Genomic DNA, 25,594 nt, shown 5'->3' with positions numbered 1-25,594 from the left:
TGGAGAGAAAAAAGATCCACACCCAACACCTGTACTTGTAAATGTACTTGGTAAAGCAACCATGGTAAAAATACACTCCTGGAAATGGAAAAAAGAACACATTGACACCGGTGTGTCAGACCCACCATACTTGCTCCGGACACTGCGAGAGGGCTGTACAAGCAATGATCACACGCACGGCACAGCGGACACACCAGGAACCGCAGTGTTGGCCGTCGAATGGCGCTAGCTGCGCAGCATTTGTGCACCGCCGCCGTCAGTGTCAGCCAGTTTGCCGTGGCATACGGAGCTCCATCGCAGTCTTTAACACTGGTAGCATGCCGCGACAGCGTGGACGTGAACCGTATGTGCACTTGACGGACTTTGAGCGAGGGCGTATAGTGGGCATGCGGGAGGCCGGGTGGACGTACCGCCGAATTGCTCAACACGTGGGGCGTGAGGTCTCCACAGTACATAGATGTTGTCGCCAGTGGTCGGCGGAAGGTGCACGTGCCCGTCGACCTGGGACCGGACCGCAGCGACGCACGGATGTACGCCAAGACCGTAGGATCCTACGCAGTGCCGTAGGGGACCGCACCGCCACTTCCCAGCAAATTATCGACACTGTTGCTCCTGGGGTATCGGCGAGGACCATTCGCAACCGTCTCCATGAAGCTGGGCTACGGTCCCGCACACCGTTAGGCCGTCTTCCGCTCACGCCCCAACATCGTGCAGCCCGCCTCCAGTGGTGTCGCGACAGGCGTGAATGGAGGGACGAATGGAGACGTGTCGTCTTCAGCGATGAGAGTCGCTTCTGCCTTGGTGCCAATGATGGTCGTCTGCGTGTTTGGCGCCGTGCAGGTGAGCGCCACAATCAGGACTGCATACGACCGAGGCACACAGGGCCAACACCAGGCATCATGGTGTGGGGAGCGATCTCCTACACTGGCCGTACACCTCTGGTGATCGTCGAGGGGACACTGAATAGTGCACGGTACATCCAAACCGTCATCGAACCCATCGTTCTACCATTCCTAGACCGGCAAGGGAACTTGCTGTTCCAACAGGACAATGCACGTCCGCATGTATCCCGTGCCACCCAACGTGCTCTAGAAGGTGTAAGTCAACTACCCTGGCCAGCAAGATCTCCGGATCTGTCCCCCATTGAGCATGTTCGGGACAGGATGAAGCGTCGTCTCACGCGGTCTGCACGTCCAGGACGAACGCTGGTCCAACTGAGGCGCCAGGTGGAAATGGCATGGCAAGCCGTTCCACAGGACTACATCCAGCATCTCTAAGATCGTCTCCATGGGAGAATAGCAGCCTGCATTGCTGCGAAAGGTGGATATACACTGTACTAGTGCCGACATTGTGCATGCTCTGTTGCCTGTGTCTATGTGCCTGTGGTTCTGTCAGTGTGATCATGTGATGTATCTGACCCCAGGAATGTGTCAATAAAGTTTCCCCTTCCTGGGACAATGAATTCACGGTGTTCTTATTTCAATTTCCAGGAGTGTACATCAAAAGCAATATTCACAACAGTAGATATAAGGAAAAGTTCAACACTGAGGGTAGAGAAAGAAATCTGAAAACAAAGTGTCTCTGACCCTACCTGTCCCCCATCTGCCTCTAAATAAAAGTGGTCAAGGAAAGGAGCACTATGTTCGGGTCAAAACCTGTACCGGGAGTAGACTTACATGCTTCTCCACCAGACTTAGAGAACCGCTCCACTCCATCCACAGCCACCAACCAACTACATCAGTAACACATCGCCCCAGCACAAAGACAGGAGCAAAATTAAAAATACGACACTAAACTGGATTCCACACAACATTGAAATATGAGTTGGCACAGGACACATATGGAGGAACTGGGTCACCTCATACAGAACAGAAAAAATAGTTTAAATGGCTCTGAGCACTATGGGACTTAACATCTATGGTCATTAGTCCCATAGAACTATTTAATCCTATTTAACCTAAGGACATCACACAACACCCAGCCATCAAGAGGCACAGAAAATCCCTGACCCCGCCGGGAATCGAACCCGGGAACCCGGGCGTGGGAAGCGAGAAAGCTACCGCACGACCACGAGATGCGGGCGTACAGAGCAGACCTTTCTTGCTAGATGCAGGTATAGTGTAGTTAGTTGGCAAATATCGAACTCTTCTGCGGCATCCTGTAACAGGCGTTGTAATGTAAGATGAAAGATATTCACTTAGGGCTTTAATTAAATTTCTTTCATTTTACGTTGCATTATTTACTTGTATTTTCAGCATTTCTGTTCCGTTTCTATATTAAATCTTAACAATAGTTACTGTCAACGTACCCCTTAACTATCCAGGGTGTAAAGGGTATAAATGCAGATGTTTCTATTGGTGACTGAGGACGGTGTACTGAACAACATTACCTCACTTTTTTCTCCATTTGCAGAGTAATAATTATAGCTATTATGAATAGTATTTTCTTAGGTTGCTTATTACTTCCGAGCAAATGTGGCAAGAGCAAGTATTTAATGCCTATTTTCCCCTGGGCATCAGGTCAGGTGCTGAATTGAGGGTGCCAACGACGCGAAGTGGTTAGTCTATACTGACAGCCCTAGTCCAGTTAGTGGTGCCGTTACGACCATGCACAAAACATCAGGTCGTCAAGTTTCTTCCGTGTTTGCGTGAAGACTGTTCGACGCAGAGAAGAAACAACATACTCACTTATGTGTGTACATAATAAGATAAAACATATAAAAATATTTGCACTTACACTCGCTACATCCTGTATACACATGGTGAGGCATTTTAAAATGTTTCTGGAAATATCCGGAAAACTACAAATCGGATTAAAAAAAGGTTGTAATAAAAGTTGCTCGTGTCGAAGAGGAACATCTAATGACACCAAACTCGATACCCCTGCTCCACCCCAGGGACGGGAGTGAGATCAACTTTCAAATATTACATAGGAATCCTATTTTTAATGCAGATTCGGATTCTCCGGGGAAAAATACGTGACTTTTTTATTTGACATTTTTTTCGTTGCCTAATAGATGACGTTGTAATCGATAAAAACCGAAATGGATTAGGATCGTTGAAAAATGATATCCCAAGTGTTGTATCTAGGAATCCTGCATACTCAAATGGTTGAAATGGCTCTGAGCACTATGGGACTCAGGTTCGAATCCTGCCTCGGGCATGGATGTGTGTGATGTCCTTAGGTTAGTTAGGTTTAAGTAGTTCTAGGGGACTGATGACGTTAGGAGTTAAGTCCCATAGTGCTCAGAGCCATTTGAACTATGAGACTCAACATCTGTGGTCATCAGTCCCCTAGAACTTAGAACTACTTAAACTTAACTAACCTAAGAGCATCACACACATCCATGCCCGAGGCAGGATTCGAACCTGCGACCGTAGCGGCCACGCGGTTCCAGACTGAAGCGCCCAGAACCGCACGGCCACACCGGCCGGCCCTGCATACTCGGTTCGCTAGACAAACAATCAAACAGCTCGTATTAATGAGTTTTATTAAAACAAGAGAAGTGCAAATACTTAATTTTGGTCTGAGCCGGCCGCTGTGGCCGAGCGGTTCTAGGCGCTTCATTGTGGAACCGAGCTGTTGCTACGGTCGCAGGTTCGAATCTTGCCTCAGGCATGGATGTGTGTGATGTCCTTAGGTTAGATAGGTTTAAGTAGTTCTAAGTCTAGGGGACTGATAACCTCAGATGTTTAAGTTCCATAGTGCTTAGAGCCATTTTGGTCTGAGATCATCCACAAGTGCAATTACACAGATGTGTCGCAAGCAAAGGCGACATACAAAATAATCAGTCTTCTTCAGAATAGACAAACACAAGTAACGCCTCTGGTCCTAGCGACCGCCACTAACAAAAGTCTGTCAACTGAACATACAGTGACTGCTGATCTCTAACTGTGCTACATAGAGTTTGCTAATGAAGAGGCTACGATGCGTCGGCTAACGAAGTGGCTAACGTCGAAGATGCTGTCGAAGTGGCTGCCACCACTCGGGTGCGACGCTTATGTCGTCTTCACCTAGGGGCCGCTGCTGTTGCGTTGTCGTCTTGGAAGGAGGTCGGTCAGTGTGCGATGGGTTGACCTCTTCTCAAATGCTTCTCTTCTCTGTCTTTACCGACTGGAGCGCCTGCGATGACTTTACGCCGAAACACCAAGAAATACACATCGACTAGGATCCCGGTAGGTTAGAAAGGCAGTTGTTCTAAAATATTTAATGAGAAATCAGTTTTTACAGCAAAAAACTTGATTCTCCAGACCACAATACATTACTTTGTCCACGTTATGGATGTAATTCCTTACACAGATATCGCTAAAATAGAAAGCAACTAGAAGTTTTCTTTGTTTTGTTTATCAGTTAATTAAAAATTACTTTTAGTACTTTTAGCGTTACCTGGGTATGACGTGTTGGACATAGCAGTAACGTGTCCCCCTATGGGTGCTTCTCGAGAGAGTCTTCAAAATTGGCATGCCAGTTTCCTATGGGAAATGCTGAAAGTATCAACAACCTCAGAGAACATGCGGTAGTGAATTATCAATGAATGTGCAACCATTAGTGAAGTAGACACTTAGAGAAGTAGCATTGTCTTTCAGAAGTAGGGTTGCAATGTGTATTGCAGAAAATCTGCTTCATTAAAACATGGTGATTTATGACGTGCAAGGGGACTCATCAAAAACAAGCACCCTGATGGTGAGAGGCAAGGAGACTCACTCACATTACGAAAGCACCCCAAGGGGAACAAAACACTACAACGTCCACGTCGTAGTTCCTCGTTAGCGCTAAAAGTAGTTTTTAATTAATTGATACACAAACCAATGAATTGTGTCGTGTCTTAACGCAGGACGGAGTGAAGACGGGGGGTTACAAGTCAGTCTGAAATTTTCAAGCACTTAGGATCAATTGCAGAAATACAAACTCCCATAGAAGGCAGATTGATTGTTTGCTGTACCGCCAAACACTGTCACGGGGCATCTACGAGAGATGCAGATTTTGGGACTCCATAGGATACTTGCAGCAGCACACTCAAGGATACTCGGGGGTCTGAATAACACTGTTTATTTGCAATCAAAATGACTACTACACTGTAGGTTAATTCTAAACATCATAAAAAGCCAAGGGTGCTACTGGTTGCACAACTGAAGTCAGTGTCTGAGCCCACGGAGTGAGAGCGAACAGAAGCAGCGAACACTAGCAGCATTTTGAGTACAAACATAGAGAGCAGCACTGCAAGTCAGAGAAACAGACTTGTCGGAGCTTACCGAGACTGGCAACGATCAACTCGGAGTTAGCGTCCCAATGATGTGACTGAGAACTGCCTCTGAATACAAAGCTATTGTTTTTAAAAGGGATGTGGCGACGCACTGCTTCTCCCTTCATATAGTCGGCCCGCCTCACCTCCGAAAGTTTACAGGATTCAGCTAATCTGACGACTGGTTCTGCATCTCCAGGGCGCCTCTGGCCAACTACATTCAGATTCTTCCCCTTCTCCTTGTCGGTGGATAGGGATGTACCTTGTCTTTACATTACCCATCTCCAGGTTTGGTAGCAACAGCGTTCAGCTGAAAGCTAAACGTCACTGCTCTTCCTCTTGTGGCCAGCAATAACAGCGTTTTATGTCACTTGGCCCCGCCCAGAGGCACTTCGTCAGTGGGGACCGCTGCTGTACCACTTCAAACAGAGTAAACCACTGACGCAGCAGTTCTCAGAGGCAAGTATCAACCTTGCTGCGTCTGCTAAGACGAGCCTTTTTGTGGACATCGTCTACTGTGACGCCTTACAACGCGTGTAGGCGATGGATGGAGTTACCAGTCAATTCTCTGAAGTGAAACTTCTCCTCAGGGATAGTTACCCTCAGCGTCTGAAATTTGTAGGTCTCTAGCGTTACTGATGATCTCTGGTAACCTAAACGCTACCACTTTTGCCTGCTCTCTGCATTGTGTCTCTTATTTTCTGTCTTGGAGTGGCTTTTCTGGCTTCCAACAGTCTTACGCTTAATCATTGCATCGCCAGTCTATGACAATTGTTCCATTGCTTTCCACATCAGTAACGTCTGTGAAATAAATTACACCAATATTGTGGACAAAGTAACGTATTATGTTCTGCAAAAGTCATGTTTTCTGCTATAAAAACCTGTTTCTCATTAGAATAATTGCCTTTCTAACCTCCTGGGACCCTAATATGATGTGTATTTTTTGAAATATTATCATTTTTGAATGGTTATTAATTCATTTACGTTTTGTCGATTATAGTGGCATCTATCATGCAACGAAAAAATTTTAAATTAGAGAAATTATGTAGTTTATCCGGAGAAACTGATCCAGCAACAAAAAATGAGGTATCATTTCAAGATTTAGAAGTTGAACTCGTTCCCGGCTCTTGGTGGTGGCTTGAGTTTTGTGCAATTAGTTGTCCCACTCCGAGACGAACAACTTTTATTCCAACCCTTTTTTAATCCGATTTGTAGTTTTCCAGATATATTCAAAAACAGGTTCAGCTGCTGCACCGTCTATATAACATAAAACATTGTATGACATCCTGGTTATTGAGTATGTACGACTTGTTTCCACATTATAGATCTAATATTTACGACAGTAAACTGAATTAAATTGTTAATGTTCCGGTATGCTCTGTATACCTTCCATCAAGGAACCCGTTGACAGTGAAATGGTTCAAGTGGCTCGAAGCGCTATGGGACTTTACATCTGTGGTCATCAGTCCCCTAGACTTAGAACGACTTAAACCTAACTAACCTAAGGACATCACACACATCCATGCCCGAGGCAGGATTCGAACCTGTGACCGTAGCACCAGCGCAGTTCTGGACTGAATCGTCTAGAACCGCTCGGTCACAGCGGCCGGCCGTTGACAGTGAGAACCTCAAACAGTGTATTGCTGAACTTTCCCCTACTTTAGGATTGGATGAGGCCAGTCTTAAATGTAACCCTCGGAATATGTGGTAGACCATGTGTGCTCAAGCTGTTTCTACTGCAGCTAGTGAAACAATGCTGTCCTGTTGTTTAATATGGAAACTGTATGCAAAGGAAAACACCGACGCTGCAAAGCATAACTTGATGGTTTGCTAGGTTTTCTTTTTACTATCTAACCAGGAAAGCTATAGGACAATTGAGGATCACGTAATGGAAGTCGAGTCTGCTCTTAACAAATTTTTTATTTACTCTAAAGCTGAAGAAGATGAATAGAAAGTTATCTCCGTGTAAAATAATCTCAGTTTTACTTTTAAACTAAACAGAAGTCAATCACAAGTATTCTGCTTTAGCAGTATCCCTTTTATACTTAAATTAAGCAAATGTTAAACAAGAGTTAGATGTAAAATAAAATCAACCCAACCTCGAATTAAGTTAACAAAAACATTCCATTATCCTCGTTTTCCTTTTGTTGATGTTCATCTTATATCCTCCTTTCAAGACATTATCCATTCCGTTCAGCTGCTCTTCCAGGTCCTTTGCTGTCTCTGACAGAATTACAATATCATCGGCGAACCTCAAAGTTTCTATATCTTCTCCATAGATTTTAATTCCTACTCCGATTTTTTCTTTGTTGTCTTTACTGCTTGCTCAATATACAGATTGAATAACACCGGGGATGGGCTACAATCCTGTCTCACTCCCTTCCCAACCACTGCTTCCCTTCCATGCCCCTCGACTCGTATATCTGCCATCTGGTTTCTGTACAAATTGTAAATAGCACTTCGCTCCCTGTATTTTACCACTGCCACCTTCAGAATTTGAAAAAGAGTATTCCAGTCAACATTGTCAAAAGCTTTCTCTAAGTCTACAAATGCTAGAAACGTAGGTTTGCCTTTCCTTAATCTATTTTCTAAGATAAGTCGTAGGGTCAGTATTGCCTCAAGTGTTTCAACATTTCTACGGAATCCAAACTGATCTTCCCCGAGGGCGGCCTCTACCAGTTTTTCCATTCGTCTGTAAAGAATTTGTGTTAGTATTTTGCAGCCGTGGCTTATTAAACTGATAGTTCGGTAATTTTCACATCTGTCAACACCTGCTTTCTTTGGGATTCGAATTATTATATTCTCCTTGAAGTCGGAGGGTATTTCACCTGTCTCATACATCTTGCTCACTAGATGGTAGAGTTTTGTTAGGCCTGGCTCTCCCAAGGCTGTCAGTAGTTCTAATGGAATGTTGTCTACTCCCGGGGCCTTGTTGCGACTTACGTCTTTCAGTGCTCTGTCAGACTCTTCACGCAGTATCATATCTCCTATTTCATCTTCATCTACATTATCTTCCATTTCTATAATATTATCCTCAAGAACATCGCCGTTGTATAGACCCTCTATATACTCCTTCCACCTTCCTGCTTTCCCTTCTTTGCTTAGAACTGGGTTTCCATTTGAGCTCTTGATATTCATGCAAGTGGTTCTCTTTTCTCCAAAGGTCTCTTTAATTTTCCTGCATGCAATATCTATCTTGCCCCTAGTGATATGCGCCTCTACATCCTTACATTTGTCACCTAGCCGTCCTTGCTTAGCCGTTTTGCACTTCTTGTCGATCTCATTTTTGAGACGTTTGTATTCCTCTTTGCCTGCTTCATTTACCGCATTTTTATATTTTCTCCTTTCATAAATTAAATTCAATATCTCTTCTGTTACCCAAGGATTTCTATTAGCCCTAGTCTTTTTACCTACTTGATCTTCTGCTACCTTCACTATTTTATCTCTCAAAGCTACCCACTCTTCTTCTACTGTATTTCTTTCCCCCATTCTTGTCAATCGTTCCGTAATGATCTCCTTGAAGCTGTCTACAACCTCTGGTTCTTTCAGTGTATCCAGGTCCCATCTCCTCAAATTCCCACATTTTTGCAGTTTCTTCAGTTTTAATCTACAGTTCATAACCAATAGATTGTGGTCAGAGTCCACATCTGCCCTTGGAAATGTCTTACAATTTAAAACCTGGTTTCTGAATCTATGTCTTACCATTATATAATCTATATGATACCTTCTAGTTCAAATGGTTCAAATGGCTCTGAGCACTATGGGACTTAATATCTTAGGTCATCAGTCCCCTAGAACTTAGAACTACTTAAACCTAACTAACCTAAGGACATCACACACATCCATGCCGGAGGCGTGAACCGCAAGCCCACCGCGGCCGGCATACCTTCTAGTATCTCCAGACTTCTTCCATATATACAACCTTCTTTTATGATTCTTGAACCAAGTGATAGCTATGATTAAGTTATGCCCTGTGTAAAATTCTACCAGGCGGCTTCCACTTTCATTCCTTACTCTCATTCAATATTCACCTACTACGTTTCCTTGTCTTCCTTTTCCTACTGTCAAGTTCCAGTCCTCCATGACTATTAAACTTTCTTGTCCCTTCACTATCAGAATTATTTCTTTTATCTCATCATACATTTCATCAATCTCCTCGTCATCTGCGGAGCTAGTTGGTATATAAACTTGAACTACTGTGGTAGGTGTGGGCTTCGTATCTATCTTGGCCACAATAATGCGTTCACTATGCTGTTTGTAGTAGCTTACCCGCATTCCTATTTTCCTATTCATTATTATACCTACTCCTGCATTACCCCTATTTGATTTTGTACTTTTAACCCTGTATTCACCTGATCAGAAGTCTTGTTCCTCCTGCCACCGAACTTCACTAATTCCCAATATATCTGACTTTAACCTATCTATTTCCCTTTTTAAATTTGCTAACCCACCTGCCCGATTAAGGGATCTGACATTCCACGCTCCGATCAGTAGAATGCCAGTTTTCTTTCTCCTGATAACAACGTCCTCCTGAGTAGTCCCCGCCCGGAGATCTGAATGGGGGACTATTTTACCTCCGGAATATTTTACCCAAGAGGACGCCATCATAATTTAACCATACAGTGAAGCTGCATGCCTCGGAAAAAATTACGGCTGTAGTTTCCCCTTGCATTCAGCCGTTCGCACTACCAGCACATCAAGGCCGTGTTGGCTAGTGTTACAAGGCAAGACAATCAATCATCCAGACTGTTGTCCCTGCAACTACTGAAAATGCAGTAAAAGGAAATAATTTTCTGATTGCTTACAGGGTAAATAGGGATCCGGAGAAATAAACTTGCTGATGCGACTGCCAAAGAAGCGTGCTTCCTCCAACCTCCAGTTCGCTGTTCAGTCCAAAAATGTTTCAAATGGCTCTAAGCACTATGAGACTTAACATCTGAGGTCATCAGTTCCCTAGACTTAGAATTACTTAAACCTAACTAACCTGAGGACAACACACACATCCATGCTGCAGGCAGGATTCGAACCTGCGACCGTGGCAGCAGCGCGGTTCCGGACTGAAGCGCCTAGAACCTCTTTTTTTATAATCTCATTTTGTTCTGTATTTTTCGTTGACCTCGTTCGTGGCGGACGTCCGATTACACTCGTTCAGGTTGTTCGTTGATCTGTTCACTCAGTTTTTATTCCAGAGGGTAGCTAAACTCTCTGACCGAACACGATGATGTCGACCACAGCCGCCGGCGCTGTTCAGTCCTCCTGCCGGCCATTCACAGTACACGTGACCAGGAACGCCACGTGCTGGTGCGAGGCTTAGTGGCTGGAAGTGGGGACCGATAAGCTGTGGTCAGTGAAACCTGTAGTGTGACAACTGCATACCACCTTCTGACCATGACGAGGCGAAGAGTGGGACATTGTCTCATGACACATGGCTTTCTCTACAGCGTGATGCCACACCAGTGTATCAAAATTGCAGAACTAGGGTACCTATGCAGCATACTTCGATTAATTGTATTTTATTTGATGACCTGAGGCCAGATATGGATCTCCCACAGGACCTACCCTCTCTTAGATGACAATGAGAAGAGTGTGATACGAGTTTTAAGGTTTTATCTGTTGTCAGAGCTCCTTCCCAAAATACTGGGTGTCAGATTTTAATGTGTTGATGAGTAGATGCGACATCCACTCTAAGCAATCAGCCAGCCACATTAATCTGGCACCTTTTTAAGTGCATCAGTCCTGGTATTTTATAAATAGTTTTACCAATAGTTGCCGGCCGTTGTGGCCGAGCGGTTCTAGGCGCTTCAGTCCGGTACCGCGCTGCTGCTACGATCGCAGGCTCGAATCCTGCCTCGGGCATGGATGTGTGTGATGTCCTTAGGTTAGTTAGGTTTAAGTAGTTCTAAGTATAGGGGACTGATGACCTCAGATGTTAAGTCCCATAGTGGTCAGAGCCATTTGGACCTTTTTTTTACCAATAGATACTCTGTTGTTTTTTTATTTCTTTAATTTAAATTTATCCATGTTATATGGATGTTGTTTGAGGTCTGCGACTGTATTATAAGAGTATGCGGAATAATTTATACTGCCGCAGTCACTTTTTACTAATATTTTATTGGCACAATGCATTTCGGCAGCGTGCATTGTGCTAATAAAATATTAGTAAAAAGTGACTGCAGCAGTATAAATTATTCCACATAAAGTTTTTATTTGTATTTAATGGTCTTCTTTTATGACCATGTCAATGTTGCGTTTTAAATTCTTATGGTGCTGTGTTTGTTGATACAACATGCTTTCAGAATTTATTTTTGCTTTAACTGATTTTAACTTACCTCTTATATATTTATTTCATGCAAGAACGGCGAAGACCTCGCAGTTTAGCGTACTAAAACTCTAAACACTAACTAATTTACATTATCCGCTCTTGTAACCCACTGAGTTTTATCTTTGATATTGGTCTAGAGTTAACAGAAATCACCCGGTGTCGCAGCAAACACGTTTGATGGGCAAAGCCGAGGATCTCTCGGCTGATTAAAAGCTACCGCGCAGCAACGGGCAGACATTCCATCACTTTCATAGAGGCTGCCACAATCGGAAATCCCTCTGATATCTACACTGAGGTGACAAAAATCATGGGATCGTGATATGCGCATATACTGACAGCGGCAGTATCGTGTACTCAAGGTATAAAAGAGCAGTGCATCAACAGAGATGTCGTCTGTGCTCGGGTGATTCATGAGAAAAGGTTTTTCGACACGATTACGATTGAGCGAATGCGAAATGGTATTTGGAGCTAGACGCATGGGACATTCTGTTTCGGAAATCGTTAGTGAATTCAGTATTCCGAGGTCCATAGCGTCAAGAGCGTGCCGAGAGTACCAAATTTCAGGCATTACCTCTTACCACGGAAAACGCAGTGGCCGACGGCCTTCACGTAACGACCGAAAGCAGCGGCGTTTGCGTAGAGTAGTAAGTGTTAACACACAACAACACTGCGTGAAATAACCGCAGAAATAAATGTGGGCGTAGGACGACAGTGCGGCGAATTTTGGCGTTAATGGGCTATAGAAGATGATGGCCGACGCGAGTGCCTTTGGCAACAGCACGACAGCGCCTGCAGCGCCTCTCCTGGGCTCGTGACCACATCGATTGGAAGCTAGACGACTGTAAAACCGTGGTCTGGTCAAATGAGCCTTGACTTCAGTTTCTATCCGTTGATGGTAGAGTTCGAGTGTGACGCAGACCCCACGAAGCCACGGAGCCACGCGACTGCTACGGTCGTAGGTTCGAATCCTGCCTCGGGCATGGATGTGTGTGATGTCCTTAGGTTAGTTAGGTTTAAGTAGTTCTAAGTTCTAGGGGACTGATGACCACAGGTGTTAAGTCCCATAGTGCTCAGAGGCATTTGAACCACGGATCCAAGTTGTCAACAAGGCACTGTGGAAGCTTGTGGTGGGTGGCTCTATAATGGTGTGGGCTGTATTTACATGGAATGAGCCTTGACTTCAGTTTCTATCCGTTGATGGTAGAGTTCGAGTGTGACGCAAACCCCACGAAGCCACGGAGCCACGCGACTGCTACGGTCGTAGGTTCGAATCCTGCCTCGGGCATGGATGTGTGTGATGTCCTTAGGTTAGTTAGGTTTAAGTAGTTCTAAGTTCTAGGGGACTGATGACCACAGATGTTAAGTCCCATAGTGCTCAGAGGAATTTGAACCACGGATCCAAGTTGTCAACAAGGCACTGTGGAAGCTTGTGGTGGGTGGCTCTATAATGGTGTGGGCTGTGTTTGCATGGAATGGACTGGATCCTATGGTCCCATTGAACCAATCATTGACTGCAGATGGTTACGTTCGGCTGCTTGGATACCATTTACAGCCATTTATGGACTTTATGTTCCCAAAACTACGATGAAATTTTGATGGATGGCAAAGTGCTATGTCACCGGGCCATAATTGCTCATGATTGGTTTGAAGAACATTTTGGACAATTAGAGCGAATGATATGGCTATCCAGATCGCCCGGTATGTATCCCATCGAAATTTATGGGACGTAATCGAGAGATCAGTTCGTGCACAAAATCCTGCACAGGTAACACTTCCGCAATTATGGACAGCTATATAGGCAGCATGGTTTAGTATTTCTGCAGGAGACTTCCAATGACTTGTTGAGTCCATTCCACATCAAGTTATTGCAATACGCCGGGCAAACTGAGGTCCGACACGGGATTAGGAGATAATAGAAGCTCTCCTGCGACATGGCTTAGCCATGCCTCTGCAATATCCCTTCTTCCGGGAGTGTTAGTTCTGCAAGGTTCGCAGAAGAGCTTCTGTGTATTTTGGAAGGTAGAAGACGAGGTACTGGCAGAATTGAAGTTGTGAGGACGAGTCGTGCTTGGGTAGCTCAGATGGTAAAGCACTTGCCCGCGAAAGGCAAAGGTCCCGAGTTCTAGTCTCGGTCCGGCACACAGTTTCAAATCTGCCAGGAAGTTTCATATCAGCGCACACTCCGCTGCAGAGTGAAAATCTCATTCTCATAGCATGTATGACCAATTGACCGACACCAAAACCGGTGCAGAGACAACTGTGGTGCACCATGGGCCATAAGTGGCAGGGATAGACGTCGGCTGCGGAGATGTGTACGAGCGAATAAACGTGCAACTGTTGAGCAACTAAACGCCCAGATGAACCAAGAGGCTACGAGCAGTGTCTCCTCAACGACCGTTCAGGAAACATTGCTGTATATGGGCTTCCACAGTAGCCGCCTGGTTCATGCACCTACACTGACTGCTGTTCATCGGCAATGAAGACTGGAATTCGCACGCCAGTACCGCAGCTGAACGTTTACTGAGTGGCGACAGGGCGCATTTTCAGATGAATCACGTCTTATGCTCCATTGGACAGATGGGCGTTGGCATGTGTGCAATGTAAAACATCTGAAAGTAAACATCCTGTAAGCTTTATGGTCTGGGGAATGTTTCCGTGGCATACTGAAGGTGGTCTCGTCGTTCTGCAAGGCACACTGGATCGACGAGAATATACATCTATCCTTGGGCACCATGTCAACCCCTACATGCAGCTTGTTTTTCCTCGGCACGATGGCAGCTACCAGCATGGGGTGTTCTAAGAGCACAAGAGTTTACTCCACTCCCCTGGCCACCAACCCCCCCCCCCCCTCCCAGATTAGAGTCCAATCGAGAATCTGTGGGACAGTACGCACTGTGGATCGTCAACCTAGAAACCTGGCGCGGCTGGCCTCGTCACTTGTGTCAGCGTGGCTCCACATACCTGTCGGTAACTTCCACAACATCATTGACTTTTCCCGAACTTCTCACAACAGTCCGCGCTGCAAACGGTGGTTGTTCAGGTTTCTGACAGGTGGTCACATTAATGTGATTGGACCCCGTATCTTTGCGTGGGCCGGCCGCGGTGGTCTAGCGGTTCTAGGCGCGCAGTCCGGAACCGCGCAACTGCTACGCTCGCAGGTTCGAATCCTGCCTCGGGCATGGATGTGTGTGATGTCCTTAGGTTAGTTAGGTTTAATTAGTTCTAAGTTCTAGGCGACTGATGACCACAGAAGTTAAGTCGCAGAGCCATTTGAACCATTTTTGAAATAAGTATAAATCTCCTAACATATACCTCTCCACTTTCTTTCGTCAGCGTAGTGGCGTTATTTCTTCATTCCTTCATTATATTTCATCAGCCATCCCATTACACAGATTTCTGTCATGTGCATCATACCACCTCCTCACGTCTCCTTCGAATAATAACAAAACACTTTCCCTTCCCTCTATATGGCACAATCTTACCAAACTCTCTTAACGACAGACAACGTAATTACCAAAATCAAATCTCAGCGCCGGCCATTGTGGCCGAGTGGTTCTAGGTGCTTCAGTCTGGAACCGTGCGATCGCTACGGTCGCAGGTTCGAATCCTGCCTCGGGCATGAGTGTGTGTGATGTCCTTAGGTTAGTTAGGTTTCAATAGCTCTAAGTTCTAGGGGACTGATGACCTCCGATGTTAAGTCCCATAGTGCTCAGAGCCATTTGAACCATCAAAACTCAGCTTCAAAATGGTTCAGATGGCTCTGAGCACTATGGGACTTAACTTCTGAGGTCATCAGTCCCCTAGAACTTAGAACTACTTAAACCTAACTAACCTATGGACATCACACACACCCATACCCGGGACAGGATTCGAACCTGCGACCGTAGCGGTCGCGCGGTTCCAGACTGTAGCGCCTAGAACCGCTCGGCCACCCCGGCTGGCAAAACTCAGCTTCATGTAGACTTCATTTCCATAGATTTTAGAAAAATGGAGCTTTTATAATTTTTCATGTGCAGTATTTATTTACTTTCCAACTAATTATATCCGATTTTTCACTCATATTTATTACTATCTTTTCTGATCTTGTCGAGAAGCTACAAAAGTTCAACGGAAATTTTAAATGCCCTAATGCAAACTCTCCTCTCACTGTTGCTATGTCATAAATCAGGTACGTCAAAATCGGTGAGTAATTCTTACACTATTAAAGTTCGTACACAGTAATAGCTCATGCAACACATTAAGACATATAATTCTTATTGGTTACGGGTAGAAAAGAAAACATATGAAATCACACAGTAGAAATGAGGTTGCAGTCAGCTGGGACTGCACAGTGTATCTGCCAAAGAGTGACAGATTCCCTACAGACGTGCGCGCATGCATGTCTGAAGGAAATAAGAAATGAATTGAAAAAAAAAAGACACGCCGCGAAGGAATTATCGGAACTGGACAGAAATCGGTAGACGTGATGTACATGTACAGACAAACAAATGATTATAATTTTAGAAAAAGTTGGATGATTTATTCAAGAGAAAGAACTTCAAAAACTGAGCAGGTCAGTAACACGTTGGTCCACCTTGGCCCCTGTGCAAGCAGTTTTTCGGCTTGGCATTGATTGACAGAGTTGTTAAATGTCCTCCTGAAGGATATCATATCAAATTCTGTCCAACTGACCCATTAGATCGCCAAAATCCTGTTATGTCTGGACGGCCCGCCAATAATGCTCCAAATATTCTCAATTAGGGAGAGATCCGGAGACCTTGATAGCCAAGGTAAGGTTTATAAAGCATGAAGACAAGCAGTAGAAACTCCCGCCGTGTGCGAACAGGCATTACCTTGCTGAAACGTAAGCCCAGGATGGCTTGCAATGAAGGGCAACAAAACGGGGGATAAAACATCGTGGACTTACCGCTGTGCTGTAACGGTGCCGTAGATGACAGCCAAAGGGGTTGTTGAGCCGTAAGGCGAGCGACAGGTTGGTATCCTACCGCTGTCCGGGTCGACTCCAACACGTCATCTTCACTGGTCATCGAGGCTCAGTTCGAAGCAGAACTCATCACTGAAGACAATTCTATTCCATTCAATGAAATTCCAGGGCGAAGGTGTGCCTGGGGACGCCTTGGGCAGTGGTGGGGCCCAACGCGACTGTCGCCCGACTTTTTTTTTTTTTTTTTTTTTTTTTTTTTTTTTTTTTTTTCATCAGTCTTCTGACTGGTTTGGTGCGGCCCGCCACCAGTTCCTTTCCTGTGCTAACCTCTTCATCTCAGAGTAGCACTTGCAACCTAGGTCCTCAATTATTTGCTTGACCTATTCCAATCACTGTCTTCCTCTACAGTTTTTGCCCTCTATAGCTCCCTCTAGTACCATGGAAGTCATTCCCTCATGTCTTAGCAGATGTCCTATCATCCTGTCCCTTCTCCTTATCAGTGTTTTCCACATATTCCTTTCATCTCCGATTCTGCGTAGAACCTCCTCATTCCTTACCTCCCACCTAATTTTCAACATTCGTCTATAGCACCACATCTCAAATGCTTCGATTCTCTTCTGTTCCGGTTTTCCCACAGTCCATGTTTCACTACCATACAATGCTGTACTCCAGACGTACATCCTCAGAAATTTCTTCCTCAAATTAAGGTCGGTATTTGATATTAGTAGACTTCTCTTGGCCAGAAATGCCTTTTTTGCCATAGCGAGTCTGCTTTTGATGTCCTCCTTGCTCCGTCCGTCATTGGTTATTTTACTGCCTAGGTAGCAGAATTCCTCAACTTCACTGACTTCGTGACCATCAATCCTGATGTTAAGTTTCTCGCTGTTCTCATTTCTACTACTTCTCATTACCTTCGTCTTTCTCCGATTTACTCTTAAACCATACTGTGTACTCATTAGACTGTTCATTCCGTTCAGCAGATCATTTAATTCTTCTTCACTTTCACTCAGGATAGCAATATCATCAGCGAATCGTATCATTGATATCCTTTCACCTTGTATTTTAATTCCACTCCTGAACCTTTCTTTTATTTCCATCATTGCTTCCTCGATGTACAGATTGAAGAGTAGGGGCGAAAGGCTACAGCCTTGTCTTACTCCCTTCTTAATACGAGCAATTCGTTCTTGATCGTCCACTCTTATTATTCCCTCTTGGTTGTTGTACATATTGTGTATGACCCGTCTCTCCCTATAGCTTACCCCTACTTTTTTCAGAATCTCGAACAGCTTGCACCATTTTATATTGTCAAACGCTTTTTCCAGGTCGACAAATCCTATGAACGTGTCTTGATTTTTCTTTAGCCTTGCTTCCATTATTAGCCGTAACGTCAGAATTGCCTCTCTCGTGCCTTTACTTTTCCTAAAGCCAAACTGATCGTCACCTAGCGCATTCTCAATTTTCTTTTCCATTCTTCTGTATATTATTCTTGTAAGCAACTTCGATGCATGAGCTGTTAAGCTGATTGTGCGATAATTCTCGCACTTGTCAGCTCTTGCCGTCTTCGGAATTGTGTGGATGATGCTTTTCCGAAAGTCATATGGTATGTCACCAGACTCATATATTCTACACACCAACGTGAATAGTCGTTTTGTTGCCACTTCCCCTAATGATTTTAGAAATTCCGATGGAATGTTATCTATCCCTTCTGCCTTATTTGACCGTAAGTCCTCCAAAGCTCTTTTAAATTCCGATTCTAATACTGGATCCCCTATCTCTTCTAAATCGACTCCTGTTTCTTCTTCTATCACATCAGACAAATCTTCACCCTCATAGAGGCTTTCAATGTATTCTTTCCACCTATCTGCTCTCTCCTCTGCATTTAACAGTGGAATTCCCGTTGCACTCTTAATGTTACCACCGTTGCTTTTAATGTCACCAAAAGTTGTTTTGACTTTCCTGTATGCTGAGTCTGTCCTTCCGACAATCATATCTTTTTTGATGTCTTCACATTTTTCCTGCAGCCATTTCGTCTTAGCTTCCCTGCACTTCCTATTTATTTCATTCCTCAGCGACTTGTATTTCTGTATTCCTGATTTTCCCGGAACATGTTTGTACTTCCTCCTTTCATCAATCAACTGAAGTATTTCTTCTGTTACCCATGGTTTCTTCGCAGCTACCTTCTTTGTACCTATGTTTTCCTTCCCAACTTCTGTGATGACCCTTTTTAGAGATGTCCATTCCTCTTCAACTGTAATGCCTACTGCGCTATTCCTTATTGCTGTATCTATAGCGTTAGAGAACTTCAAACGTATCTCGTCATTCCTTAGTACTTCCGTATCCCACTTCTTTGCGTATTGATTCTTCCTGGCTAATGTCTTGAACTTCAGCCTACTCTTCATCACTACTATATTGTGATCTGAGTCTATATCTGCTCCTGGGTACGCCTTACAATCCAGTATCTGATTTCGGAATCTCTATCTGACCATGATGTAATCATGGCCTTTTCCAAGTATACCTCCTCCTCTTGTGATACTTGAACAGGGTATTCGCTATTAATAGCTGAAACTTGTTACAGAACTCAATTAGTCTTTCTCCTCTTTCATTCCTTGTCCCAAGCCCATATTCTCCTGTAACCTTTTCTTCTACTCCTTCCCCTACAACTGCATTCCAGTCGCCCATGACTATTACATTTTCGTCCCCCTTTACATACTGCATTTCCCTTTCAATATCCTCATGCACTTTCTCTATCTGTTCATCTTTAGCTTGCGACGTCGGCATGTATACCTGAACTATCGTTGTCGGTGTTGATCTGCTGTCGATTCTGATTAGAACAACCCGGTCACTGAACTGTTCACAGGAACACACCCTCTGCCCTACCTTCCCATTCATAACAAATCCTACACCTTTTATACCATTTTCTGCTGCTGTTGATGTTGACATACGACCCGACAACTATGAGTGATGGTCTAGGGTGGCGTTTCTTTTCATAGCAGGACCCCTTTGGTTGTCACCCGCGGCACCCTCACAGCATAGCGGTAAGTCGACGACATTCTATGTCCCGTTTTGTTGCCCTTGATGGCAAACCATCTTGGGCTTACATTTTAGAAAAATAATGACCACCCGCATATGGCGAGAGTTTCTACTGCTTGTCTTTGTGCTTGTCAAACGCTACCTTGGCCAGCAAGATCGCCGGATCTCTCTTGAGTAGAGAACGTCTGGAATATTATGAGTGGGGCCCTCTGAATATCTCAGAATTTTGACGATCTAACGAGCCAATTGGACAGAATTTGGCACGATATCCATCAGGAGGACATCCAACAATTCTGTCAATCAATTGTAAGGTGTCAGGCAAATCCAACACCTTACATGAAAACCCTGACATGATAAGCAAATCCAGTAGTATGTCACATAGCTCGGAATAAATCGTGACATTAAATTAACCAAAGTAATACGAGTAACGAGTGAGCAAATGGAATACCACAAACTAACACAAGAATGCCTAAATGCATGTCGTACCTTCCCACCGTGAGGCAGACGCAGTTCCGAGGGGAGAAACGAGGACAGAAGCCGAGAGCAGAACCGTGTTAAGCTAGGAAAGAGAGGGGCTGGGCACCCACGCTGCGAGCCTACCTGTACAACTATACAACCCGCACGTTTTAGCGTCAGGCTTTTTCGCGTCTCAGGTATGTCAAGGACAACCCCCAGCCCATGTTAAAAGCTAGAGCCCTGCAGAAAAGCAGTATAGATCTTACGATAACACAAAAAGGGCCACTACCACCCGCAAGTTTTAGCGTGAGACTTTTTCGCGTGTCTGTTACATTAGGATCACTCCCCAGCCCATGTTAAAAGATAGAGCCCTCCAGAAGAGCAGTATAGATCAGCTGCAGGTTTTAGCGTGAGACTTTTTAGCGTCTCTGTTAGGTTGCAAACTTTAAAAACATTGCCCCACCACGAAAAGTATAACGTTTCCCATTGGATAGACAGAATTTTTGTAGGCGGAGCTTAAGGTTAACATTGAGACCCTGATTGGTCAGATGAAAACACAGCCAGATAGTTTTTTTAAACTAACTTCGGTAAATTGTAGTAAGGAGAAGTTAGAAGAGAGTTGGTTCCGAGACGGCGAGCTGGATGGCTGCTGCGCCGGCCGCTGCCGCCCTGACGCTGCCTAAACACCGACAAGGTAATGAACGCACGCGATGCCGCATTTTTGAGCGCATAAGGCTTCACTCAGAACTGCAGAAGACTCATCTGTTACACCCCCTTTTTGCGTAATACTAATGGTGATTGTTAATTAAAACTCATGGTGTTCACATTTGCCACTTGAAGAACAGATCTGAAACGCGATGATTTTTCTTTTATATAGTTATTGAGAAGCCACATCAGCCACTGTAATTTACGACAAGTTAGATAAGTTATTAAAGATAATTGAGGGTCACTGTAGACCATTTTGATAGTTTTCTCTTTTGTGAAACTTAAATTAAACCTAGATTATAGATGTGATATGGCATAGGTCATCCTTCGATCGATTGTAGAACTTGGATACCCATTCAGGGAATATTCGTTCACATTTTTGTTGAACGCAGTTGGTTTTTACCATCCTGTATTAAAACATTTCCTTTTATCAATAGTGCAATTTATAAACGATGTTTTGTGATTAGAATAAATTTCCAATGGTAAACTTAACTGCTTTTTCGACGTTATTTTACCAGCTAACTAAAAATAGGAAAGCCTTGAACCCTTTCCACTATATTTAGTTAGAATTAAGATTCTTTTACAGGGAGTGCAGTGGAGCTGACGCTGAGATCATTTAGTATTTGGTTATATCATCGCTAGTCTCACTGAACTCTTCTGAATTCTACATGTCATGTGTGGTCTGGCGTCTCCTTACCAGCAACAGGTCCCAGGTTCAAACTAGTTCCCTAAAAAACACGCTCAGAGCGTCGTTGCGCGAAAGTGGTTGGGAGACACGATATAGTACAAACAGACACCACCATGAATGTTTAGACAATGACAAGCGGAATAACTGATGGCGTTAGGGTCGGAGGTGGACCAACGCGTTATTGACATACTCATGTTCGCATTTTTCCTGAAACTGTAATCATTTTTATTTTTTCAGAATGAGTTTTTCACTGTGCAGCGTAGTGTGCGCTGTTATGAAACTTCCTGGCAGATTAAAACTGTGTGCGGGACCGAGACTCGATCTCGGGACCTTTCCCTTTCGCGGGCAAGCGCTCTACCATCTGAGCTTCCCAAGCACGACTCACGATGCGTCCTCACAGCTTCAATTCTGCCAGTACCTCGTCTCCTACCTTCCAAACTTCACAGAAGCTCTTCTGCGAACCTTGCAGAACTAGCAGTCCTGAAAGAGGGGATACTGCGGAGACGTGGCTTAGCCTCAGCCTGGGGGATGTTTCCAGAATGAGATATTCACACTGCAGCGGAGTGTGTACTGATATGAAACTTGCTGGCAGATTAAAACTGATATGTTCATCATATCTGCCGATTTCCGACCCATTCGGATAATACTTTCGTGGTCATCGTTTTCGGGACTCATGAATTCTGCGAACATAAGACCTGTGACAACGTGACATATGGAAGTTTGGATGGGTATTGGAGGTGTCCTCGGATAGCCGAAGTGGTTAAGGCGACCACTGGAGATAAGCGGGAGATCCGGTTTCGAGTCCCGGTCCGGCACAAATTTTCATGTGTCGCACACAGCCGACGTCAGTGCATAGTCACAATATGTGAATCTGTTTCGCAATTGCAAGAAATTCCTCAAAATAACGTTTGGAGGCACGTTGCTTCCACACTGCAACGAATACAATCGTGTATTCTTGCGCATGCGTCTAACACTCCATACTGATGTTTATAATGAGTATCAGTTCCGAAAGCAATAAAAGTTGAGTCATTTAATATACGTCATGTGGTCAACATCTCCACATGTAAAGGTAAGGTAGTCTGTAGCGTACAATCCGTGATCTGGGTTTGGCCGGATTGCAGGAAGAGCGTAGCCTTTCATTCGCCGCGGAAGTACAAGGCGGAGGGTGGCTAGCTCATCACCCTAGCCGCCTTTTATACCTGAGAAAGATCGCCAGTACTCAGTCTGATAACAGACAGAGAGGACCCGGGGCCGTTCGGACGTGGAGAGGTCTCAAAAAAAAAAAAAAAAATTCCACGCTCATTCGAGACTGAACGTAGGACGGTCAGGGACAGAGTCCAGCGCGCTATCCGCTAGACGACCACAGCCACATAGTATCTCCACAAAATGAGATAAATATCAGGCTGGCACTTCGTGTTGTAATACTTTCAATCTCCGTCAGTGTAAAAGGCTGTTAACTTTGCTCTGAGGCCGCGCGGGGTAGCCGCGCAGTCCGGGGCGCCTTGTCACTGACCGGGCGGCTCCCCCCGTCGGAGGTTCGACTCCTCCCTCGGACATGGGACATGGGTGTGTGTGTTCTCCTTAGCGTAAGTTACCTTAAGCTAGGTTAAGTAGTGTTCAGGCTTACGGACCGATGACCTCAGCAGTTTGGTCCCTTAAGAATTCACACACATTTGAACATTTTGCTCTGAAATCTACCTACTCTCTTGCTGTAATGTATTGTTTTAGTCCATCTGATGATATTCGTCAGTACTTTTCAATGTTGTCTGTGGTAAAATCTTGTAACTGGGCAGTCAAAAAATGTTCACAGTTGTGTGAAATCTTATGGTACTTAACTGCTAAGGTCATCAGTCCCTAAACTTACACACTACTTAACCTAAATTATCCTAAGGGCAAACACACACACCCATGCCGCACAGTCCATGACTGCAGCGCCCTAGACCGCTCGGCTAATCCCGCGCGGCAACTGGGCAGTCACTTCCTTTGTACTACGATATGTCTTCCGTTTCCTTCTACATGATATTTTGATGCCATTAATTACGGACACTGATTAATTATCAGCTAGCCTATTGCTTTTGTATTTGCGATTTTTAATGACAAGAATTAAATGTTGGCAATTCCAGTGAACCCACGCCTTTAAATATTTTGTTTATAACATTGGTACATTTGCAAGACTCCCTTAGAATCATTAACATCCTTTACCTCGTAGAATGAGTCAAAACACTAATACTGAAATCCCCACATAATTAGCTTTACATTTTTACTTATCGACTTAGCATAGTATCATAGCTCGATGGGAAGTCTTGAAGTTTGAACTTAAAGAGTTGTTAAGGACTATAAATTTCTGAGGATGTACGTCTGGAGTACAGCATAGTATGGTAGTGAAACATGGACTGTGGGAAAACCGGAACAGAAGAGAATCGAAGCATTTGAGATGTGGTGCTATAGACGAATGTTGAAAATTAGGTGGACTGATAAGGTAAGGAATGAGGATGCTGTACGCAGAGTCGGAGAAGAAAGGAATATGTGGAAAACACGGATAAGGAGAAGGGACATGATGATAGGACATCTGCTAAGACATGAGGGAATGACTTCCATGGTACTAGAGGGAACTGTAGAGGGCAAAAACTGTAGAGGAAGACAGAGATTGGAATACGTCAAGATAATAATTGAGGACGTAGGTTGCAAGTGCTACTCTGAGGTGAAGAGGTTAGCACAGGAAAGGAATTCGTGGCGGGCCGCATCAAACCAATCAGTAGACTGATGACAAAAAAATGATTATAATTAAGTTTTTTCTTTGATAATTCCTAAATCTAGTGGGGAAGTCCCAAATATTATACACTTAGACTTAGAAATTACAGTTTTGTGCACACAATCCGAATGCCTGTAACTTCTACATTGTATGTCATTACTTTCCTCTCACGGATAATGTCGAAGTCTGTGTACAATGGATGTTTCAGAGCTTACTGGAGTGGAATAACTTACTGGCGTTGCGACTCGTCTTGCGCCAGCCTTCTCCAGTATGGAGGACCTTCCATGTTGAAGAGTTGAATGTTTTCCGGGATCCTCCCCGGCGTGGACCTCGGCCTGTTCAGAAGACTTCCACTGGAAGCTCTACGTACATCAAGGTACACAAGCTCATTGTTGTATGAATATAGATGTAATCCCTGTTGCTGATTAGTAAGCCACGTATTTTCAACACTAGGCGCTAATGTCTAATGTCTAATGCTAAGTCTGTTGAGTAACTAACGACTTTTGTTGTAAGCGTTTATCTTCCCTCAACAGGAAGGTTGTTAGGGATAGAGGAACAACCTAGTTTCAGTTGGAATGGCTAGAGAATCAAATGCGACTATGTTAGAGAGGGATCATCCAACTCTTTTTCCAGAATGAAAGTTTCACTCTATAACGAGGTGGGACTGAAATTAGTGTTTCTGATACCGACAGAATGAAACTATTTACTGGAATGTAGCTTGAAACCAGATTTCTGCTGTACGCCCTACAAAAGGTAACAGTCTGTACTATAATCCTGTTCTGGAGGCAATTTCACTCTTTTGGGAGGTTCATTCCGATAATTACCTGAAATTCTTTAAGAAAACCATTAAACAAATGGTTCACGATGGACGCACCTGCAAAGCGTTTACAGCTTTGTGACACAAGTCTCATTTTTACTGAAATAAAAATCTAATTTCTGGATACGCACTGCGAGTAGCCAACTAGAAAGAAGAACAGCCATCGTGTCTGACATTTGCGTTCAAGAGAATAGTGGTGAAAAAGTCATTGAGTAAAACAGAAGCAATATCTAGAGTTCCAAAAGAGAGTTTTATAGGCCCTCTGCTGTTCCTGAGCCACATAAATGATTTAGGAGAAAATCTGAGCAATTCTCCCAGATTGTTTGCAGATGATGCTGACATCTACCGCCTTGTAAAATCGTCAGATGATCAAAACGAACTGCAATATGATTTGGACTAGATATCTGTAAGGTGCAAAAAATGACAGTTGACGCTAAATTATGAAGGACATCCACATACACAATAAATCACACAAATGTAATGGCTGTAAACTTACCTCAATACTTAAGCATAATAGTTACGAATAACTTAAACTGGAACGATCACATAGATAATTTTGTGGAGAAAGCGAACCAAAGACTGTGATATATTGGCAAAATCTTTAGAAAATGTAACAGTTCTACTGAAGAAACTGCTTATAATACGCTTGTCCCCTCTC

At 44.1% G+C, this 25,594-nt stretch overlaps 1 protein-coding gene across 1 annotated transcript in view; it reads left to right on the top strand.

The window, feature by feature from the left end:
- The window catches only part of LOC126299082 (nicolin-1-like), a 119,637-nt gene that overhangs the window by 68,453 nt on the left and 25,590 nt on the right, over positions 1–25,594 (top strand). Inside the window, exon 4 of the mRNA XM_049990752.1 lies at positions 24,328–24,495. Within this exon, the coding sequence (XP_049846709.1) occupies positions 24,328–24,495 (168 nt within the window). The remainder of the gene's footprint in view (positions 1–24,327; positions 24,496–25,594) is intronic.

This window comes from Schistocerca gregaria, chromosome X (assembly GCF_023897955.1).
Source record: "Schistocerca gregaria isolate iqSchGreg1 chromosome X, iqSchGreg1.2, whole genome shotgun sequence".
NCBI lineage: Eukaryota > Metazoa > Arthropoda > Insecta > Orthoptera > Acrididae > Schistocerca > Schistocerca gregaria.
Note: the sequence above shows the minus strand (reverse complement) of the source record. Positions and strands in the feature narration are given on the sequence as shown.